The 21,136-nt window shown below is 49.5% G+C and overlaps 1 protein-coding gene across 1 annotated transcript in view; it reads right to left on the bottom strand.

The window, feature by feature from the left end:
* Nucleotides 1-21,136, bottom strand: part of LOC149367763 (uncharacterized) — a 105,233-nt gene that overhangs the window by 64,366 nt on the left and 19,731 nt on the right. The window contains exons 3-5 of the mRNA XM_089567410.1: nucleotides 14,687-14,983; nucleotides 6,540-6,587; nucleotides 5,734-6,117 (exon numbers count right to left, since the gene is read on the bottom strand). Of these exons, the coding sequence (XP_089423536.1) occupies nucleotides 5,734-6,117; nucleotides 6,540-6,587; nucleotides 14,687-14,983 (729 nt within the window). The remainder of the gene's footprint in view (nucleotides 1-5,733; nucleotides 6,118-6,539; nucleotides 6,588-14,686; nucleotides 14,984-21,136) is intronic.

Below are 21,136 nucleotides of genomic sequence, written 5' to 3'. Positions count from 1 at the left end.
TTGCAGCGATGTCAAAAGGGCAGCGCAACATTAAACGACGAGCAAATAGCGCTAACAGCAGCCTTCATAGAGGAAGCAATCGAGAAACTCCCCATGGAAAAGTGGGATTATAAGCAGTTAGAACTGCTCATCAGTACAAAAATTAAACAAGTAAAAGGAGTACACCGCTGGAGCGGAAAGAGGAAGCCACGAAGCTGGTGGAATATGGAAATTAAGCAGTCCACCGAACAACGACGGGTGGCTTCAAGAGAACACAGAGAAGCAAAGAGGGCGCAGTTATCCGAAGAGAAAATAGGCCAAACAAGGGCAATCTTATTGATAAAAGAAACAGCAAGTTCATGTCCTTGTCCAGTCTAAAATAATGTACTCTGATCAATGGCTGGGTGAAGTTCGCGATAAAGTTAAAAAATAAAGGAGGGCCAAGAAAATTCTCGAACTGTATAAGCTGGCTGGGTAAAACAAATAAAAGAAAGCAGGAACAGGTTATAGATGCTGAGGGAAAACGTTTAGAGGGAGACGATGCTGTTAACTACATTACGTCAGTTGTAGCTGCGTCTTTTAGCAACGCCAATAGTGTAATCTTGCCAAGTGAGGGAGCAACACAGGACAGCACATTAGGGAAAAGCTTAGGCCTGACTATTCTTAACTGGAAAAAGGCGGAAGCAAACATTCCTAAAACCACACCCGCAGGGATAGACGAAATTCCATTTAAGCTGATTAATGAACTTGGCTCAAGAACCAAGGAAACGTTGATAAAGAACATTGGAGGCAGTCATAACAAATAAGCTAATTCTGCACAGCTGGAGACAGTAAAATTAATTTCATTTGTAAAAGGAAAGTAGAGAAGATTGACATAAAATCCTTCCGACCGATTACGATAACATCTGTTATATACAGGCTGGCAATGCAGGTGGTGAAATTAAAAATGCAGTCACGGGTAGAAGGTAATACGATACCGGAGAACTCAGGAACGGGTTCAGAAGGTATAGGCCGTTAGATGATAGCCTGTTCGTGCTTACCCAATGCATAGAAATATCCAAGGCGGAAAACAGACCTCTATATTTAGCGTTTCTGAACATAAGCGTTGCATACGACAACGTGAACAGGGAACTCCTGTGGAACATATTAAAGGATGTAGGTGTCGGTAATGAGGTAACCGATTTTCTACAGGAAATCTACCGAGATAATAAAGTTGAAATTACCTGGGAAGGGATAAAAAGTACCACAACTGGGGGGGTACACGAAGGAATAAGGCAAGGTTGTCCTCTATCCCCGCTGCTGTTCATGCTTCGTGTGATAAATATGGAAAGAAGGCTACAAGGAAGTAATGTATGTTATAATCTGTCGTACGCGCTAGGCTGAAATGTCGTTGAGCGATGGCTCCCGGGTTTAATCTATGCGGACGATATTCTACTCTTAGCAGATAGCCAGGAAGATTTGCAAACTCTGGTTATTTGTTCTGGAGACGAAGGAGACGCTCTAAGCTTCAGTTGTAGCGCAACTAAGTCAGGTGTGGTGATTTTCAACGATACAAATGATCAGGTGCTTACAATACTAGACCACGAATTACCGAAAGTGGCCGAATACAAATACCTCGGGATATGGCTAAACAAAGGGCAGATATACACGGAAAAGCATGAACAGCCTCTTAAGTAAAAGGACGAAGAGAATCCAGGATAATGAAACATAGGGCATTATGGGGGTACAGCAAATATGAAGTACTGAGAGGTACTTGGAAAAGAATAATGGTGCCGGGGCTTACTTTCGGGAATGCGGTTCTGTGCTTAAGGGCAAAAGTTCAGTCGAAGTTAGACGTAAATCAGAGAGCTGTTAGAATATTAGCACTAGGTGCCCACGGCAAAACCACAAAAGAGGCAGTACAAGGGGATGTGGGCTGGGTATCGTTCGAAGCATGGGAAGCTAAGAGTAAAATGCTATATGGTTTGGTTTATGTTAACGTCCCAAAGCGACTAAGGCTATGAGAGACGCCGTAGGGGAGGGCTCTGGAAATTTCGACCACCTGGGGTTCTTTAACGTGCACTGACATCGACAGTACAAGGGCCTCTAGAATTTATCCTGCAAAGAGATTACACCGCCGCGGCCGGGTAAAATGCTATATGAACTATTTGAACAACACCTGAGGAAATTGGACGATAACAGGTGGGCAGCGAATCTATTTAAATAATTATACAGAAAGTGCGTTAGCTCACTGGGGCGGAAAAGAACTAGAAAACTAACTAGTAAGTATGCCGGTCATGAGAGCCGAGAAAGGGCATTAAACGACAGGTTAAAAACGCGGAAGTTAAAACTTAGATTAATTCAATGGAAAAGAAGCATAGTGTAGAACTATATCGATACTGGAAAAGGCAGATCAGGAAAGAATTTTTCGATGATAACTCAAGAGGCAGTGCCTTACTGTTTGAAGCCAGGTCATGGTGTCTTAAAACGCGCAGCTACAAAAAATAATAAAAATTCAACGAAGATGATGACACATGTGCTGTGTGTGATAGATCTGAGAAAAGAACTGAACACCTCATACTCAAATATGATGGTATCCATCCGAGAGTCGATGCAGGCACAGTCACTCTTCCGGAGGCCCTATGGTTTAAAGATAACAATGGTCATGTGAATGAATCTGCAGTGTAAGTTAGCAAAAAGCGATTGGAGGATTGGTGGCTGAAAAGCAGAGATGTGACATAAGGTTAGCTGTGTAGAAAACCGTAGTGAAAGAAGATGGCGAATCTTAATGAGAATTAACAACACAGTTGAACAAAAATAGAAAGCTGAGCATGGTGGCAATTGCCATCACCTCGTTTCAAAGGGGGCGCTGCCACCCATCCATCCACCCATCCACCCACCCATCCACCCATCCACCCACCCATCCACCCACCCATCCACCCATCCATTCACTCATCCATCCACCCACCCCCCCATCCACCCATCCATTCACTCATCCATCCACCCATCCATCCACCCATCCACCCACCCATCCACCCACCCATCCATCCACCCATCCACCCATCCATCCACCCATCCACCCATCCATCCACCCATCCACCCATCCACCCACCCACCCACCCACCCATCCATCCACCCATCCATCCACCCATCCATCCACCCACCCATCCACCCATCCACCCACCCACCCACCCATCCATCCACCCACCCACCCACCCATCCATCCACCCACCCACCCACCCATCCATCCACCCACCCACCCACCCATCCACCCACCCATCCACCCATCCATCCATCCATCCACCCATCCATCCACCCATCCATCCACCCATCCACCCATCCATCCACCCATCCACCCACCCATCCACCCATCCACCCACCCATCCACCCACCCATCCATCCACCCACCCATCCATCCACCCATCCACCCATCCATCCACCCACCCATCCACCCATCCATCCACCCACCCATCCACCCATCCACCCATCCACCCATCCATCCATCCACCCACCCATCCACCCACCCATCCACCCACCCATCCACCCACCCATCCTCCCATCCATCCATCCATCCATCCACCCATCCACCCACCCATCCACCCATCCATCCATCCATCCATCCATCCAATTAAAGTCACTGGATAAGTTAACTTATCCAGAACAGGAAAGGTCTATGCTTTTCGCGTGTTGTGTGATGTTTGCGGAGCTTTGTAAGGTTTCCTCTATGGTGCCGTCACTGCCGTGGGTGGTCCACAGAGTAATATCGTCCGCATAGAGGTTGTGTAGAAGGTGAGGCATATTGTGAACAGCGCGCGCTATAGGAATGATTGTGGCATTTAAGAGGAAAGGGGAGAGTACAGAAGCTTGCGGAGTGCCCACTCCGCTAAGGGTGTTACCGTGTTAACCTCATGCGTTCTGTCAACACTTGCCAGTTTCCAAACGCAAGCGACAATAGAGCAGCCCGCACGTTTCCTTTTCTTCCTCCTTTCCATGAAATGTAGAATCACTCGATAAGTTAACTTATCCATCGCCACTGACCAACACCGACATCATGGAAATCCATGAACTCATGAACGTTTAGCGCAGTGGGTCGTGCGGGGACTCAGGGACCTACTTGCCCCAAATACCATGGTCATTAAAGTTATTTCTCTCTCTTACTTTACCTCGCAGCCGGTATGGAACCTGCGAACTGCTGCTGCAGAAAACAAAATTATTAGATATAAGCGCACCGGCTCAGCGCACTAATCAGCGAAAGATGCTTTGCGTTAGAGGCCGAAAGCTACGAAGTGCCGACCCATACTGATTGTCACAAGCGACTTCCCGATTAGACGTCTCTCAGGCCCGTTTTGGCTTCTTGCGTGCACGTGCATACTCAACCTTCTTCGCTTCATTTCAAGGGGAGCTTGCGGCATGTGAATAAAAGAGGCCATAACTAAAGGAACAAACAAGGACATAACTAAGAGGAACTCAAGCACATTTGACTGTCAAAGCTTGGCGCGCGTTGAAAGGCAACAACCTTCGAAAGACATGGGCTCGAAAGTGCTGATTCAACAAAGATACCTGTTTTGTAATTCGCGCCAAAAAAATACGCATGCGGGACGTCAATCAAGGTCACGCACACGTGAGTATGCCACCCGCCCCCGCATCCGGGGACGTTGGGGTGCCTATGAGCCTCCATTTTTGGGGCCAATGGGCGTCTATGGAGCCTTCGCTACCAGGGTATATCCACCTTTTCTGGCGTAGCAAGGAGAAGAGAGGGGAAAGACGGATAACCGCGCCCTGGGGTTAGGCAGGTAGGTAGGAGTGAAAGAAGGAGGAAAGCAGTGCCATGGCTTGCCGAGGCTCAGGCTGCTCGCTCGTCGCGGGGGCAAGGGAGACGGAGAGGCTACCGCGGTGCTTAAACGAGGCGAAGAGGACCACTGGGCAAGGCGGTGGAGCGTATCCCGCAAGAACAGCCGCGGCACATGCATGCATGAGGCTTGAGAATGTCGCAGTGAGTCAGCTGTGGAATTGATGCCGCGTTGACGAGGCGCGATGAGCACGAGAACACGACGGATGTTTGCGAAAAGTATGCGCCGTGGGATGCTCGCAGACTCGCCACGCAATCTCAAGCGGATATTCTCTCTCCCTGCGGGAAGGTCGAAACAACGCTGATATTCGAGCTGAACGTGCAAGGCCGCACAGCTAGCTGTGGGCGAAGCGAAGTAGCCAAACTTGGGTGAAGGCGAAAATGAAGGCCAACTAGCTATGTAAACGTCATGTTGGCTCGTCGCTCATGAGACAGATGAGCTGGATGAGAATACCCCAACGGGCACAAACTACACGCTATTAGCAGCATGTATAACCGCTCCGCATTGCAACAGCGCTGTTCGAGCATTTCTCGAACCACCGCGGAATAAAGCATCCTACTGTAGTAAGTATCTAAAAGCTCAGCTTTTGAAGTTTACTCGGAACAAGAACACGTCTAAGTTGGCCTAGTGTCCCTTCCAGTTACGAACCCAAATTTTAAGTTCGAAATTATGCCGATTCAAAACTGATCGCAGGTTTCCTTTTCTCTTGTGTCTATAAGCGCACAGGCACTGAGAATAATGTTGCCTCTTCCTTCTCCGGAAATCTTAAACGTAGTTTTTCAAGATGTCCCTGGCTGATTTCCTGAAACTTCTTGCGCATCCGCCAAGTTAAGCAAAAATAAACTAAACTACTCTAGGAAGGCGAAATGCTATCAGTTATGCAGCAAAATTATGATCGCAGTCTAAGGCAACCACTTCCACTTACTGGTTGTCCAAGGCGCCGCCTCATCGTCCACTTGATCTTCAGGAGGCTGACATCTTCGATGGTGTCGTTCTTGGCTAGGAGCTTGGAGAATGACTTCGCATCCATGGCATCTAAATAGAAGCCTTCGACGCTAAGAGTTTTCACCGTTGTGTTTGCCATCAGCGCCTCGAACACCAAGTTGGCCTTGCGGCGATGAGAGCGATGGCGACACACCACGGTTAGCTCGGCTGGAGCCCATGGTTTGGCCAGAGTCTGCCTGAAGCTTCCGCCGTATTTTTGAACGGAAAACGAGGCGTCCACAATTAGCGTGGAGAGGCTGGCGTGGGTGATGAGAGCGCCCATAACCGCTCCCGGAAAATCGATAGTGTGCACTGCAAGGGATTTCTGTAAAAAATAGAAACACTTAGCGGCAACCGTTTGCGGCAGTTGCAGCTAACTTGCGAAACAGGCAACGATGTTGGAGAGTAACTGTGATTTGCCCCTCCACGTAGTTAACTGACCCTATGAAAAAGTAAAATATATTCGTACTTTGTACGTTTGCCTATTTAAAGAGTATGAAACAGTACTTTGAGATATGCGGAACCAAGCAGCCGCTGCTCTAAATATTGTCTCCACCGAAGCACCACACATTTCAGGGTGTATGACGATCAACCCATGGCTACACTGCAGTATCGCTAGCGTATTCGGAAATAATTTACTATCTGTCCTACACTGCAGTTGCAACAACCTAGGAGGCAAAGCAGAACGCACTCGTTCATCCAAGAACGAAGACTGCAATAGCTGTCCACAGCGCAGTGTCTACTCACTTGGTTGCGTCGACGACCGCGTGCCGCACTCTTCGGGATATCGCTCTCCTGCACAGAGGCGCGCAGGAAAGCAGGGTCAATACTTTACCTCAGAAATGGACACCGCCGTCTGTCAGCAGCCAGTGGCAGGTGGCAATCTTCCCACCAGGCCGCGAACTTAGTATACTACCTATACGAACTTGGTACACAACCTCGGATACAGCGAACCTTAGTATGCCATTTCGGATATAACAACCTTTCGTATGTTAACCTCGGATACAACAAACTTTAGTGTTCACCTCGAATATAACGAACATCAGTAAGCCGCCTCTGATATAATGGACTTGCGTGTGCTCACCCCGGCATACAATGAACTTTGGCGTGTTATTCGGATATAACCAGCTTTCTTGCCTGGACCTAGGATGTAAGGAATTTATTTCGTTGACGTCGGTTATAACGAACCGGAATGTAATACCTCGAAAATAACGAGGTTTAGTGCGTCGCTCTCCGATATTATGAACGTTTTGCTGCTAATTCATTCGAACGATCGGCCGGGGATCACCTAAGAGTTTCTTTTTTTTTATTGCAAGAGCTCAGCCATAGCGCGCAGTGTACATAGAACAGTCCATTCGTCCGAGCCTCAATCGGGGGCATTGAAACATCTCACTGTGCCCGATTATGCGTAATATGTCCATTATTCACAAGAGCGCAGGAAACACGGACAAAAGGGGGAGAATCGACCACACAAGTGGTCCCCATTTTTCCAGTGTTTCGTGCGCTGTTTGAATAATGAATAAGTACCAACTCACCCAATTTCCTTCACTCGTAATATGTTCCCTCACGCACCAAAGCGCCATCGACAGCAGCTGGCTAAACACCCTCAAACGTCAGTTCTAAACACATGCTGCACAGACGCCGCCCAAGACACCGTGATATTCTTTAGGGTGGCCACCATAAAAAATACGAAGTCGTGCCACAAACCACATACATGCGCTACACGCTGACATCAGCACGCAGAACGTGGCGGAACTCCTGGTCATCACAGATCACGCCGCCTACCTGTCTATTTAAGGAGGTGCAACCTTTTCTGGCCAGAAAACATTTGTCCACTGACAGAAAGTAGTGGTCTACTTTGTTCTGCTCGTGTATAAATTACACAAACACGAAAGCCATCAAATACCTCCTTGGGCTGTGAAGCTTGTTACGAAGTATCGAAGTCGAAGCATTACAAAACATCTCCACGTACTTGGCTCCCCGATAAATACATCTTACTCCGGAAAAAAAGTGTTGCCATGGCATTCATGGAAAAAAAAGACCAAATATCCGCTCCTTCTTGGTGAGAAGCTGCTACCCTACGTACGGACCCAACGATTCCTATTCGACCGAAACCTTCTTTACTCCGTGCGAATAAAGCAGCAGCATCACAAATCTTCCAGTTCATGGCAGTAACACGTTGGGGCTGCCGTTGCCGCTCTAGGTTCTCCTTCATGAAGCATATGTTGATGATCTTTTGCGCTATAGTTTACGGATTTTGCAGAAAATGTCGCCAACAAATATGAGTACGCTGGAGGCCGCGCGAAACACATGCCTGCGGATCTGTCTTGGCCTCCTGAACAGATCCTCCACCTCGAGAACTGTTGCGGAAGCATAATGTTTACCACTGGAAGTCATCGCCGCACAGGTGACGATTCTGACCCATCTACGTCATGTACTATTAGCAACGAATGAAACGCGAACAAGCAAACTGAGGTGGCAACACAAAAACACCAACGTATTAGCTCCTGTATTGGAACTACAAGCGCGGTTGAATAACACTTCTAAAGAAGAGTCTTTGTGCCTTCAAAATAAATTTAGCAGGAGCTAGTATTCAGCTTCCCCTGGCTAAGAGCTGCTTATTTTGCAGTGCGTGGTTCAGTTGTGTTGTTCGCGTTTCATTTCTTGCTCATAGTGCTTCAAGGGAATAAACATTTCGTGCACCGAGTCCATATAACCCACAGCAATTGCGGCTTTGTTCGAGCTGTGCAGCTATTGCATCTTCCTGCGATAAGTCAGCTACGGAATCTACTGGTTCCAGCTTTGTCCCCTTGGACACTCTCACCTCTTGAAATAAAACAGTTTATACCACGTGTCACTGCGAAGAGCGGCATGCCGCAAGCTGCGCTGCTACAGGTTGCTCTGAACTACTTAGTTGAGCAGTATTCGCTAGACGCACAAATCTTCACTGACGGCTCAGCTTGTCGCGACTCCTCATCATGAGGCCTTTACGAGGGGTACCCAAAAGAAACCGGACTAATTTTTTGAATCGGCACAGCTTCTGTGGTACCGCGTTTTGCCGCTAGGAGTGCATAGAACGAACAGTTCAGAGTCAGTAAGCCGAGTGCCGTCGCTGAAGGAGGGCAGACTAATTTATGCAGAGTTTTGGAGTCACGACTGTTTTGTGTGAGTGTCGTTTTTGCAATGGCTGATTTTCGTGAACAGCGTGCGCCGGTGAAATTCTGATTTTTTCTCGGAAAAAGTGGAACGGAAACTCTTGAAATATTCAGAAAGACGTTCAAGGACGATGCTATGGGGATAACTAAAGTGTTCCTGAATTAAATCCTGAATCAAAGCAACAGTCATGCCAAAGGAAAACATTAAAATTAACCTCACCTCAAGAAAGCTCGTCAGGTGAAACCAAACCTCAAAACAATGCTTATTTGTTTTTTGATGTGAGAGGAGTCGTCCATTCAGAATTTGTTCTCCAGGGTCAGACAGTTAACCAGGCTTTCTGCTTGGATGTTTTGAAAATATTGGACAACAGTGTTCGGTGGAAGCGGCCTGATTTGTGGCAGACGGGTGACTAGTTTTTCCACCATGGCAATGCCCCTGCTCACACAGCCCTGCCTCTACGACAAATTCGGACCAAAAATGGCATGACCCCTATTCCTCAACCCTCCTACTCACCCGACCTTGCCACGTGCTACTTTCTTTTTTTCGTAGAATAAAAAGACAGGTGAATGGAAAGCGTTTCGCTGAGTTTGCTGAGGTGAAGAAAAAAACGACGGAGGGACTGTCAAATATCACAAAAGATGAATTTAAACAATGTTTTGAAAAATGGAATGAAAGATTCGACAAAGGCATCATTGTAAGTGAAGAGTACTTTGAAGGATATTGAAGGTCTGTGCTCAAAACGTGAACAAATAAGTTCAAACAAAAATAAGTCCGCTTTCTTTTGGGTACCCCCTCGTATATGCCCTCATCAGGCCAAATGCTTTCATGGCGAATATAGTGTAGGACATCCTCCACCATAGCAGAGCTATATGGAATGAAAGAAGCTGTCTCCTATACCCTGCTACATAACCCAGGACGCTGGGTAATCTTCACGGACACGCAAGGAGCGCCACAAACCTTGTGCAACCTACTGAAGAGAACTACCTAATCACCAGCCAATTTCTCGTGACATTGGATACCTACACCACTTGGCTGTTGCTAAAGGCCACTGTATAATTTTTTTTCAATGGATTCCAGCTCACTGCGGCATCCTGGCCAAAGAGAGAGCAGACGAAGCAGCGCGCAAGGGTCCACAGCACAGTACATGCGTATCTGCGTCCCAACTCGCCAAACGATATACCCAGGATGAAAATGAAGAGTTTTTTTTTCGAAATGAGCCAGATCCACCAAAACAGAAACTTAGAACAAGGCCATAATTTCTTGTCTGAAAGGAATGCGCTGCTATTCAACCTAGTACCTCACAAGTTTTATGGGGCAGATAGAGCAGCCGAACAGCCTTAATCGCCAAAAATTAACCTGCATAGTTTGGCCTATACAACAATGGAAACATTGGATTTGGCTCATATCGAAGTGAAGCATCAGATTCGACCCAGTTTTCTTCTTGAAACTTTATTATTACTGCAGTATGTTTCAGGTTACATTCAAAACAATATGGAAAAATGCTTGTGCTGTGACTTCAGCAGAAAAAAAAAATAATTACAAGTATGCGTCACCCGCCTTACACTCACACATGGATAGCAGGCCTGTCTTCCTGGCAGCATAAGCAGCTTTCTTCGCAATCTGCCATGGGCTCCTTTTCTTGACAGCGACGAAAGGCAGCCTCTAAATACGCAAGTTCTTCGTTTTCTTTCCATGACACACCAAAGTGAGTCACCAGAAGGTTGGTCACGTCTCTCACCTTCAGTTCGTTGAGGTGGTGTGCATACAGCTCGCACTGTTTCGGTGTTTGTACAAGGGTCTTTCCCCTCTTTAGGACCGATACAAAATTAGACACCGAAACCCTGTAGTGGGGTTCGGCTCTAATTTGAGGGCTTCGGCCTGTCACATTTCTCTGAATGTAAAAAACCTTCGTTTCAGTAATCTTGAAAGGCAGGTTGGACGTTGATCTCATTACTTCCGTACAGTACGCCTTCCAGGGAACGTTCACCGACCTCTTCATACCCGTCGCAATCCATGCTGAGTCCGTCAAAGCAAAAGTCTTGAAAAAACAAAGGAGCTCGCGAAACAGACCACGCAGTCCGCGCTATCACGCACGAGCACCGCCGGCACGAGCCTACAAGGAGGCTGCCATGTTGGCTGAATCACGTGGTCTCCGGGTCAGTCTCCTATTGGTTGAACGGATTTCGCTCATTTCGATCCATGCAGTGGAAGGATTTGGCTCGTTTTCGATTTGAAATGTGATCTGCGGGCTAGCTCAGTTGGTGTAATTTGACCCATTTTGTTCCGATCTGTTTTTTAAAGGAAAGTTGACTGGCTTAGCTTGCCACTACAGTTGGGGTTGCGTTACTTTCGGTTTGTGGATTTGGCTCATTTCGAAAAAAAACTCCTCAAATAACCGGCCCTGGAAGTCGCCGAGTCATCGTTACCCCTTTCAACATCACATCGACCGACAGCTCACATCAAGACTACCACTGGGGCTTCGGTATAATAAAGAAGCAATTTTTAATCGCCTTGGTATTCAGATTGCGTTTACAAACAGTCTACGATACCGTTTCAAGCAAGCAGACAGTATGTATGGTGACAACTGCGGCCCAGTTGAGACTGTCTTTCATATTATTTTCGAATGTCCAGCGTACACCAACCAACGTCCGCCCTATGAACAACGCATGCAGTCCGTCACCCAAGTGCCACTCACTGTGGACTCTATAATATGTCCTTTAGGCTGTTGAAGACAGCAGCGACGTGCAATGACATTCTTATTTGTCTGTTTCGACGCTGTTGGTATTTTAGACAGACAAATTGCCCGAAAGCTTTATCACCCCGCTGTATATGCACAGAACCTGACTTCGGTCTCATCGAGAAAAGCCATCATGCACTGAACTATTGCGTTGGAACTATCTTAAATGAATATTTATCCAGTATATTTTCTACTTTCAAAATGACTGTGTACAGCGTGAGGAACTAGAGACCGCCAAAAAGTGTTCTGCTAGTATATCTGCTTGTTCATCAATACTTGTTTGTGTTCCTGGGGCAGCGAGAAAAGTGTCTGTGAAGGCGGAGTAGCTACCATTCAGTTTACGCGTTTGCTTCACATATTCTTCGATGTGGTTGAACTGTTCATACAGTTTTGCCGTGAAGTTTTCTAAGAGCACCTACGGCTGTGCCGGGCTGTGGCTCCTGCCTTTTTAAAACCCTATAAATTTCATATGTTGAGCACCTACAGAAAATTTCCCATGCTTTGCTTTGTTTTTTTTCGCTTCTCGACATTCTTGTGTATACCTAACTTAATGATTCTGTCGCACCTCTCCTGAGGATTCCGGAATTGGCAGCCGTGTGGCAGTGATCATACAAGTCGTGAACATTTAATTCAGTTCGTCTATACCCCGATCATCTGAAAAAAAAAATTCTCCAGACTCGCTTTTTCTCGCAAAAGTGACCAGTCGCTAAATGCAACTTCCAACGGCGAGGTTTTGGTCGGGATAATTGATGGTGAGGATGAAAGGCTCACACTCACAGGCAAATGATCGCTTCCGTACGGGCGAATCTAGACCATCCCACTTAATCTCGTTGAATGCAGATGGCGAACAAAAAGATAAATCCAAGCAGCTTATTTTTCCAGTGCTTGGAGAGAAATAAGTCCGCTTTCCCGCATTCCGTAGGCACACTTTATTCCAGAGAACACAATCTTCTAAAATACGACCTCTGGCGTCCATTTCTTCCCTACACCAAAAAGAGGAGTGTACATTAAATTGCCCTACTACAAGATACGGCTCTGGCAGCTGTTCGAAACGTGCTTCTATATCGTGTAGTGTTACGGATAGATGTGGCTGAAGATATACCGAGAGTATCGTTATTGTTTTAAAATGAAGTAGGGCGATTGCCACGGCTTCATATTTCGTGTTAAGACAACAATAGCAGCCCCTCCAGACAGCCTAAGCGGCGGTTGCTCTGTCACACCGAAAGACTTAATAATTCTTTAAAATATTTTTTGTAGAGGTCCCATGTTGCTCTCTTGCAGACATAGGGCGACCGTAGAAAGCAAGTTCAGAGTGCCTTTTATATCGCTGTATTTTGTTACGTCACGTTAAATTATTTATTTGTATTTTGCTACGTCACGTTAAAGTCACGTTAAATTAGTAGGTGTAACTAAAAACATAGGTCGGTTGTTGGAGTTTTTCTTTTTCGGTCAACCGCCTCCCCTGAAGCGGTGGCAGATTTGGCGTTGTGTCCATCGCCTCCCTAGAGGTGATAGAGGACCGCAGAGTAGGTACTGCTGAACGAGTTATAAGCCTGTCCCGACTGGGAGAAGCCTTGCGGGCTGTCGACCCAGGCGCCGGCGAGCCGGTTGTCATAGGTGACTGGACAGCCTCTGCTGCATCTGCCGGGGCGCGGATGGCCCTGCCACAGGCTAACTGCGTGTGGCCTGGGAGAGAACACCAGGCCGGTGTGGTTCCCCGCCCCGTCGTACCACATCGGTCAATTTTGTTTTTTTCTGTGAGCAGGAGCTTTCCTCGCGTTTATGGATTATGGCTTATGGGGTTTTAACGTCCCAAAGCGACTCAGGCTATGAGGGACGCCGTAGTGAAAGGATCTGGAAATTTCGACCATCAGGGGTTCTTTAACGTGGATTGAGATCGCAAGGTACACGGGCCTCTAGAATTTCGCTTTCATCGAAATTCCACCGCCGCGTCTTTCAGGTCAGCAGCCGAGCGCCATAACCACTCAGCCACCGCGGCGACCGTTCCTTGTCTTTGTGTGAGTTGTTTTCTTGCTTCTTGAGGTGTTATGTTTTCCTTAGTTTTAATAGTTACCTCTTTCTTTTTCTTCCTGGATGGACACGATCTCAAGTATGCGGGGTTGTCCCCTTCGCATTTAGTGCACTTTGGTGTGGCTTTGCAGCCAACGGATTCATGGACATTTGGTGCCCATTTGGCTGAAGTTTGCCGGCCGCGAAAGCTCCGGGAGACAGTGCCAAATCTTTCACCTTTCAAGCACCTTCTTAGATTTGGGATGTATGGCCGGACAGATATTTTCATGTATCCTACTTGTATGGTATCTAGGAGTTTGCCAGAGGTAAAAGCCAGGACTAAGTGCTTTGTTGGTGTTTCCTTATCGTCTTTGCGGGTTTTGATGCGTTTGACGTCAGTCACGTTCTCGTCTTTCAAGCTCTCCAACATTTCTTCTCCTTTCAGTGTCAGGAAACCATGTTCTGAAGCTGCTGCGGAAAATATCTGCGCGGCAATAAAGTCCATCCCCACAGCCCTTTCTACACCATGTCCCTTCCATGACCCTGCCCCACCGTCCTACTGAACACTGGCAGAGCGTGCTGTCCACACGACGCTCGGCTCATGTAGAACTCGTTGTCAGAGCCCTTACATTATGGGGCACTTTAAAACGAAAGGTGTTCGGTCGTTTGCAGCAGCCTATTAGTGAACGGCAACAGATTACAGAAAGAGTAAGAAGCGCCACTGCAGGTGACCGGCCGCGGTGGCTCAGTGGTTGGGGCGCTCGGCTGCTGACCCGAAAGACGCGCGTTCGATTCCGGCCGCGGTGGCTGAATTTCGATGAAGGCAAAATTTTTGAGGCTCGTGTGCTGTGCGATGTCAGTGCACATTAAAAAACCTCAGTTGGTCGAAATTTCCGGAGTCCTTCACTACGGTGTCCCTCATAGTCTGAGTTGCTTCGGGACGTTAAACCCCAATATTACTGCAATATTACTGCAATAAGCCAAACCTTACTTTCATGGCGACGTCCACTTCGACAATCTTCAGCAGCTTGAGAGTATCCGTTTTCGACAGGCTCTCTGTCAAGGCATCCAGCGGTGCCCGCGATGTCAGGACGACAACGACTTTGTCCAGCGCCAGTTCGACGAGCTGCTGCGTCAGCAGGTGCTGCATGGCAGCGAAGGCATTCGACGTGGCCTCGGCGCTCAGCTCGCATCCACAAAGGCGCAGGCTGGTCAGCGACGTGGCCGACTTCAGGGCATCGGACAGAAGTAGCACAAAGCGTCGGTTTTCACGTGATGAAAGGAGAAACTGCAAATAGAAAAAAAAAAACGTTAATTGTCGGGGCAGCTTGCAAACCTCGGACAGAAACTACAGAGAGAGGCCAAGAAAATGACGTACTCAATACCTCCAGAACGGTTTAGCAGTTGTATGAACCTGCGCGGACACTCAAGTGCAAAAGTGAGCAGTGACAGTACACAGTAGTCTGTGAGCTTAATTTTGACTAGTACTAGCGCTGCTTTATCGAAGATCCTTGATATCATTCACGTAGTATATGGAATTACAAAGCAGTTTCGATCTCCCAAACAGGCGCGGGCAATTTCTTGCCTATATTAATCCTGCTGGTCATGTGTCAACTAGTTCAGTACTGTACGGGCTCGTGCCCACCCACGGCGCTTCAAATAAAACCTGCGGGCTTCAGATGCCTCACAACAATGTACGTATATATTAAGGGAGTAATTACTCATTTGGCATCCACCCGAGCGCAGCCATACGGCTACAAAGGAAAGCTGTACAGCTTTCTCAGAAACTTCGTAGTTAAAGAAAAATTCGTCCTGGTCCTGGGTTCGAACCCAGGACCACCGCTACACCGGGCAGTCGCTCTACCAATTGAGCTAACCAGGACGGCAAGCTTATGGTAGGACGAGAGCGAATTGATCAATAACTCGAAGTGGGAACTGTGTTGGTCAAATGTTTAGGGGAATCCCCCAAGGTGGAGTAGATTTGTAATTGTGAATCCCTTGGGGGATTCCCCTAAACATTTGACCAATGTACATATATATTGTTACTGAGAAGCGGGAGTGGCTTTGGACGGAGCGCTCGCACTAGGCCGGCATGCATTAAAAATCGTATTTCATCTGTCATCATGAAGTTCTTTTCCTCGGCTTGCTGTCTGGTAACAATATAATATGCCGCAGGTGGGAACCGAACGGTACGCATGTGGTTGTTTTTTTCTTCTGCACTTCTAATAAATTATCTTTAATCAAAAAAATATTCACTGATCATCTCTGTGAAGTTCGCTGAACTTTCCGATGTGTCATCCAGCGTCCAGCACAGTTACCGAATTCATGTTACCGCGGACGCACCACGGAGACGCGGTGGCTGCTCGATTGTTGCTGGCGGCACCGTCGCCACAACGCTCGTTCTGTCTCCGTCTTGCCTCCCCACCACAGATACTTTCTAGCACGCAGCTTTCTACAGTGCAGTGTTTGAATGCCTGCAGTCGTCGTGTTTGTGGCCAGTGGATGTTTTTTTAACCTTCTCGCGTCCCTGCGGATTACTGTGAGGACGCAGGTGTACGGTGGACGATCGGTATGCGATGCGTCGCCGATGGGTCTATGAGCGTCCGATACTGAGAAGAGGCCCGTAGTTAAGCTGTAGTTGCCACTGGACGCTGGACCCCCTCCGCGACAGCGTTCCTTTCTTTTATAAGGAACCTTCAGTGATTGTTCCCGAGGAACACGTTTGTCCCACATGCACGTGCGGGTAGAGGGAAACGAAGAGGAAGGCAGAGGTTCGGAACGCAGCGAGTTCAGTGCTGTTTGTAGGCGTGCTCGGAACCTTCCCTTTCCCAAGTATTTGATTAGCTGACATCCTTTCCCCAGTCTTTGATCGGCTGACGGAGGCTTTGTTGTCCTTTCCCTAAGCGTCGATTGGTGAGAAGTGTCGCCTGTTGTAGTATTGGTTGCTGTCCCCGCCAAGGGCGGAGACAAAAGGCTTAACACAGAACGCGGTCGGTTGAGTGGCGCTCATTTCGTGTAATCAACGGTTCAGTCATGTTGTATATACTTTTCTCCTTGCTTGATTCTTCTCGTTTATTAATGTGTTAATAAATAGCTAACCTCCTTGTCCCGCCGTCGAGTAATGGGATTGTTTGCGAGTCCGAACCATGAATCCATAAAGAAATCCGATTTCATCATCTTCAAATGTTTCCTCACATCTCCCTTGAAGGGAAACTCAACTATCTCCATTGATCAACACAACATATTGATACATGCATTCGAAGAAGAGACAGAAGTAGCGCATGCGCTAGAAGAGGAAGAAGTTAGTTGGCTCTCTCGCGCGCGCTCGAACCACTAGGGGACCGCCGCAGGTTTTTTTGTCTCTGCGCGGGTGTTCTTTTTGGCGTTGCACGCTACAGTTTGGTGGAGGTGCGGGGTACGCTTCCCGACCTGCAAACTCCGTACAGCGTCACTACGGACCTCACACCGGTTCACCAGCGACCCAGCCGCCGTCTCCGCGGAGAGTCGCCTGAATTTGGGCCCCTTCCCCCGCCAACAAGGACGACGCAGCCTCGACCGCCGAGTCCAACTGACACGGCCACTGGCACCAGGACCCAGCCGCCGATCCAGCCTCTACCGTCGAGTCCAACTGCCATGGCCGCTGACACCAGGCCCCTGGCGCCGATCCTTTGCCACCCACCGCGAACACCGCCATCTTTTCACGGTGACGTGTTCGAAGACGCTGAGGACTGGCTGGAGACGTTCGAGCGGGTCGCACGCTACAACGGCTGGTGCGACGAGCGCAAGCTGAATAACGTCTACTTTGCCCTGGAAGAGTCTGCTCGGACGTGGTTTGAAAACCACGAGGCTACACTTCCCACCTGGGAGACGTTTTGCCGGAGTCTCCTGGCTACGTTCCCCAACGCTGACCGCCGGGAGAAGGCCGAAGCTGCGCTGCACTCCCGAAATCAGCGCACGAACGAAAGCGTGCGCATGTACACCGAAGACATGATCCGTCTTTTCAAGCGCGCCGACCCCAACATGACAGAGGAGAAGAAGCTGCGCCATCTCATGCGTGGGGTTAAGCAGGAGCTGTTCGCGGGCCTCGTGCGCAGCCCACCCCGCACGGTGGCGGAATTTCTAACCGAGGCGACCACGATGGAGACGACGCTGCAACAACGGGCCCGCCAGTACAACCGGGACATCAACTGCATGGTGCCCGAAGGCTTTTCGTCGTGTCTCGGCGGCAGTGCAGACACCTTGCGTTTACTAATTCGCTCCGTTGTCCGGGAGGAACTGCAACGGATCCATCTGCCTCAGGTTGCACCTGCGCCGCTGGCAGCGCTGTCCGAAGTTGTCAGGGACGAGGTGCGACAGGCTGCGCAGGCACCTCCTGTCCCCGAAGCGCCATCCCGGTTCGATGACCGACCCACGTACGCATCTGTTGTACGTCGCACGACAGGCTACGGTCCCATTACCCCAACGCCTGGCGTGAGCAACATCGGCACATGTCACGCAAGCGTGCCTGGCTACGGTGTGACCCCGTCGACCTCCGTGAGTAACATCGCCACGTATTCTGCAACCGCATCTGCTACAGCTGGGCCACGCCCTCGCAAGTCGGATTTGTGGCGTACACCGGACCGCAGGCCTCTCTGCTACCACTGTGGGGAGCCTGGTCACCTCTACCGCGCCTGTCCGTACCGCCAAGTGGGCCTTCGCGGTTTCCATCCCGACGCACCCTGCCCTCAGAACGGCGAACGACCGCATGAGATTGCACAGCATCTCTGGGCACGCCAGAACCCTGCCTACTCTGGAAGGCGCGAGTCCCGTTCCCCTTCGCCTCTCCGTTATCGCTCTTCCAGCCCTGGCCGCCAGAGTAGCTCTGCTGGCCGTCGCTCGCCGAGTCCGCGTCGGGAAAACTAACACCAGCGACCTCTGGAGGCAAGGCCGCTGACGTCGGGACGTGTCAAGATCCTCCATCGCGGAACCCTCGAGCTGACGATACCCGGACAGAGAGAGGCAGCGACAGTATCAGATACGCTGCATCCGATTTGCGTGTGACAATTGATGGCACTGACATTACCGCGCTGCTCGATACCGGTGCTGATTACTCTGTTATGAGCCGTGCCTTCGCTGGAGAACTTAAGAAGGTTCTGACACCGTGGACGGGGACCCCCATTCGCACCGCTGGTGGCCACCTAATTTCCCCTGTGGGCAAGTGCACGGCTAGAGTTGGGATTAGTGGTTTTACGTACGTTGGTGAATTTGTCGTACTCCCCGAGTGTTCCAGAGACTTGATTCTGGGGATCGACTTCCTGCAGTCGAACGGCGCTGTGATTGACTTTCAGGAGGCACGTGTCACGTTCTCGACCAAACAGGCCGTGGCGCGCTTTGACTCCCGCGATCCCTGCAGCAACGCTCTGCGCATTGTCGAGAACGACGTCACGGTGCCGCCGCGGTGCAGTGTTCTGGTGCTCGTGCGGAACGACCTCTTTCATGACTACGAGGGCCTAGCGGACAGCCATAGTCCACTGCTGCTTAAGCGGGGACTTGCCGTTGCAAGAGGTCTCGTCCAACTACGTGACGGCCGCACCCACGTCCTCCTGACTAACTTTGCCAACGAATATCAGCACCTGGCTAAAGGCATGGCTATTGCCTTCCTCCACGACGTTGCTGAGGTTCCAGGTTTGTGCACCGTGGGAGGACCCTCTCCGGAGTATGCTGGCCCACATCACGTTCTTCAGTCAGTCAGAATAAATCCTGCCTTGCCGTCGGTTCAGAGGGATCTTCTGTCGGCCCTCTTGGCAGAATTTGCGGACTGTTTCGCTACGTGCTCGAAGGTCGGCCGAACTCCACTCGCCAAGCATCGTATCATCACTGACGAGACTACGCGACCCGTCTGCCAGCGCCCATATCGTGTTTCCCCGGTGGAGAGAGAAGCCATTCAGAATCAGGTTGCCGAGATGCTTGCAGACGATGTCATCCAGCCGTCCACTAGTCCGTGGGCATTGCCTGTGGTTCTTGTCAAAAAGAAGGACAATACTCTGCGTTTCTGCTTGGACTACAGGAAACTTAACAGCGTGACCAAAAAGGACGTTTACCCGCTGCCCAGGATAGATGACGCGCTCGACCGATTGCGGGACGCCAGATACTTCTCGTCATTGGATCTTAAAAGCGGGTACTGGCAAATCGAAGTGGACGAGAGAGACCGGGAGAAGACGGCTTTCGTGACGCCTGACGGCCTCTATGAGTTTAAAGTGCTCCCATTTGGTCTGTGCTCAGCACCGGCAACTTTCCAACGCATGATGGACACTGTCCTCTCCGGCTTGAAATGGCAGTCCTGCCTGGTGTACCTGGACGATGTCGTTATATTTTCGCCCACCTTTGACCAACACTTGGAGCGGTTGCGCATTGTGCTACAAGCGCTCAAATCCGCGCAACTCACCATCAAAGCGGAGAAATGCCATTTTGGCTTTGAGGAACTTCGCTTTCTTGGTCACGTTGTCAGCGCACAAGGTGTTCGCCCGGACCCTGACAAGACTGCTGCCGTCTCAGGTTTTCCACGCCCAACTGACAAGAAGGCCGTTCGCCGGTTTTTAGGCCTGTGCTCCTATTATAGGCGCTTTATTCAAGATTTCTCGAAAATCGCGGAACCGCTGAACGCACTGACCCGTGACGACACGCCCTTCCTGTGGGGGACCGACGAAGAGGCTGCATTTGTCGAGCTTCGCAGCCGTCTGCAAAGCACTCCGATACTCGGCCATTTCGACGAGCATGCTGCCACGGACATCCACACTGACGCCAGCAATGTTGGCCTTGGTGCAGTACTGATCCAGTGGCAAGACGGTGCAGAACGGGTCATCAGTTATGCTAGTCGGACACTTACGCGCTCCGAGACCCATTATTCTACGACGGAGAAAGAATGTCTTGCAGTGATATGGGCCATCTGCAAGTTCCGACCGTACCTCTACGGACGACCCTTCCGTGTGGTAAGCGACCACCACTCCTTATGCTGGCTGGCGAGCCTCAAAGACCCCTCAGGACGCTTGGCTAGATGGAGCTTACGCTTGCAAGAATACGACTTAACAGTAGTTTACAAGTCTGGCCGCAAGCATCAGGATGCGGATTGTCTGTCGCGCGCGCCTATCCCAATCAATACCGAAGAAACCACCGATGATTTTCCTTTCCTGGGCTCTGTTAGTACCACCCAAATGGCGCAGCTTCAGAGGGCGGACACGGAGTTGGCGCCGCTCATCGATTACCTCGAAGGCAGTGAAGCTCCCATTCCGCGTGTTTTTCTTCGAGGGCTTCACACCTTCACTTTACGGTCTGGTGTTCTCTACAAGCGCAACTTTGCCAACAGCGAAGAAGTGTTCCTACTTGTCGTACCACCACAGCTGCGGTCTGAGATCTTGAGTGCCTGTCATGATGCACCATCCGCCGGCCACCTTGGAGTCAGCCG

The sequence above is a fragment of the Amblyomma mixtum genome, chromosome 1, assembly GCF_055824585.1.
Source record: "Amblyomma mixtum isolate Tamu chromosome 1, ASM5582458v1, whole genome shotgun sequence".
Taxonomy (NCBI): domain Eukaryota; kingdom Metazoa; phylum Arthropoda; class Arachnida; order Ixodida; family Ixodidae; genus Amblyomma; species Amblyomma mixtum.
The sequence above is the reverse complement of the archived record's forward strand: the minus strand, read 5'-3'. Positions and strand labels throughout refer to the sequence as shown.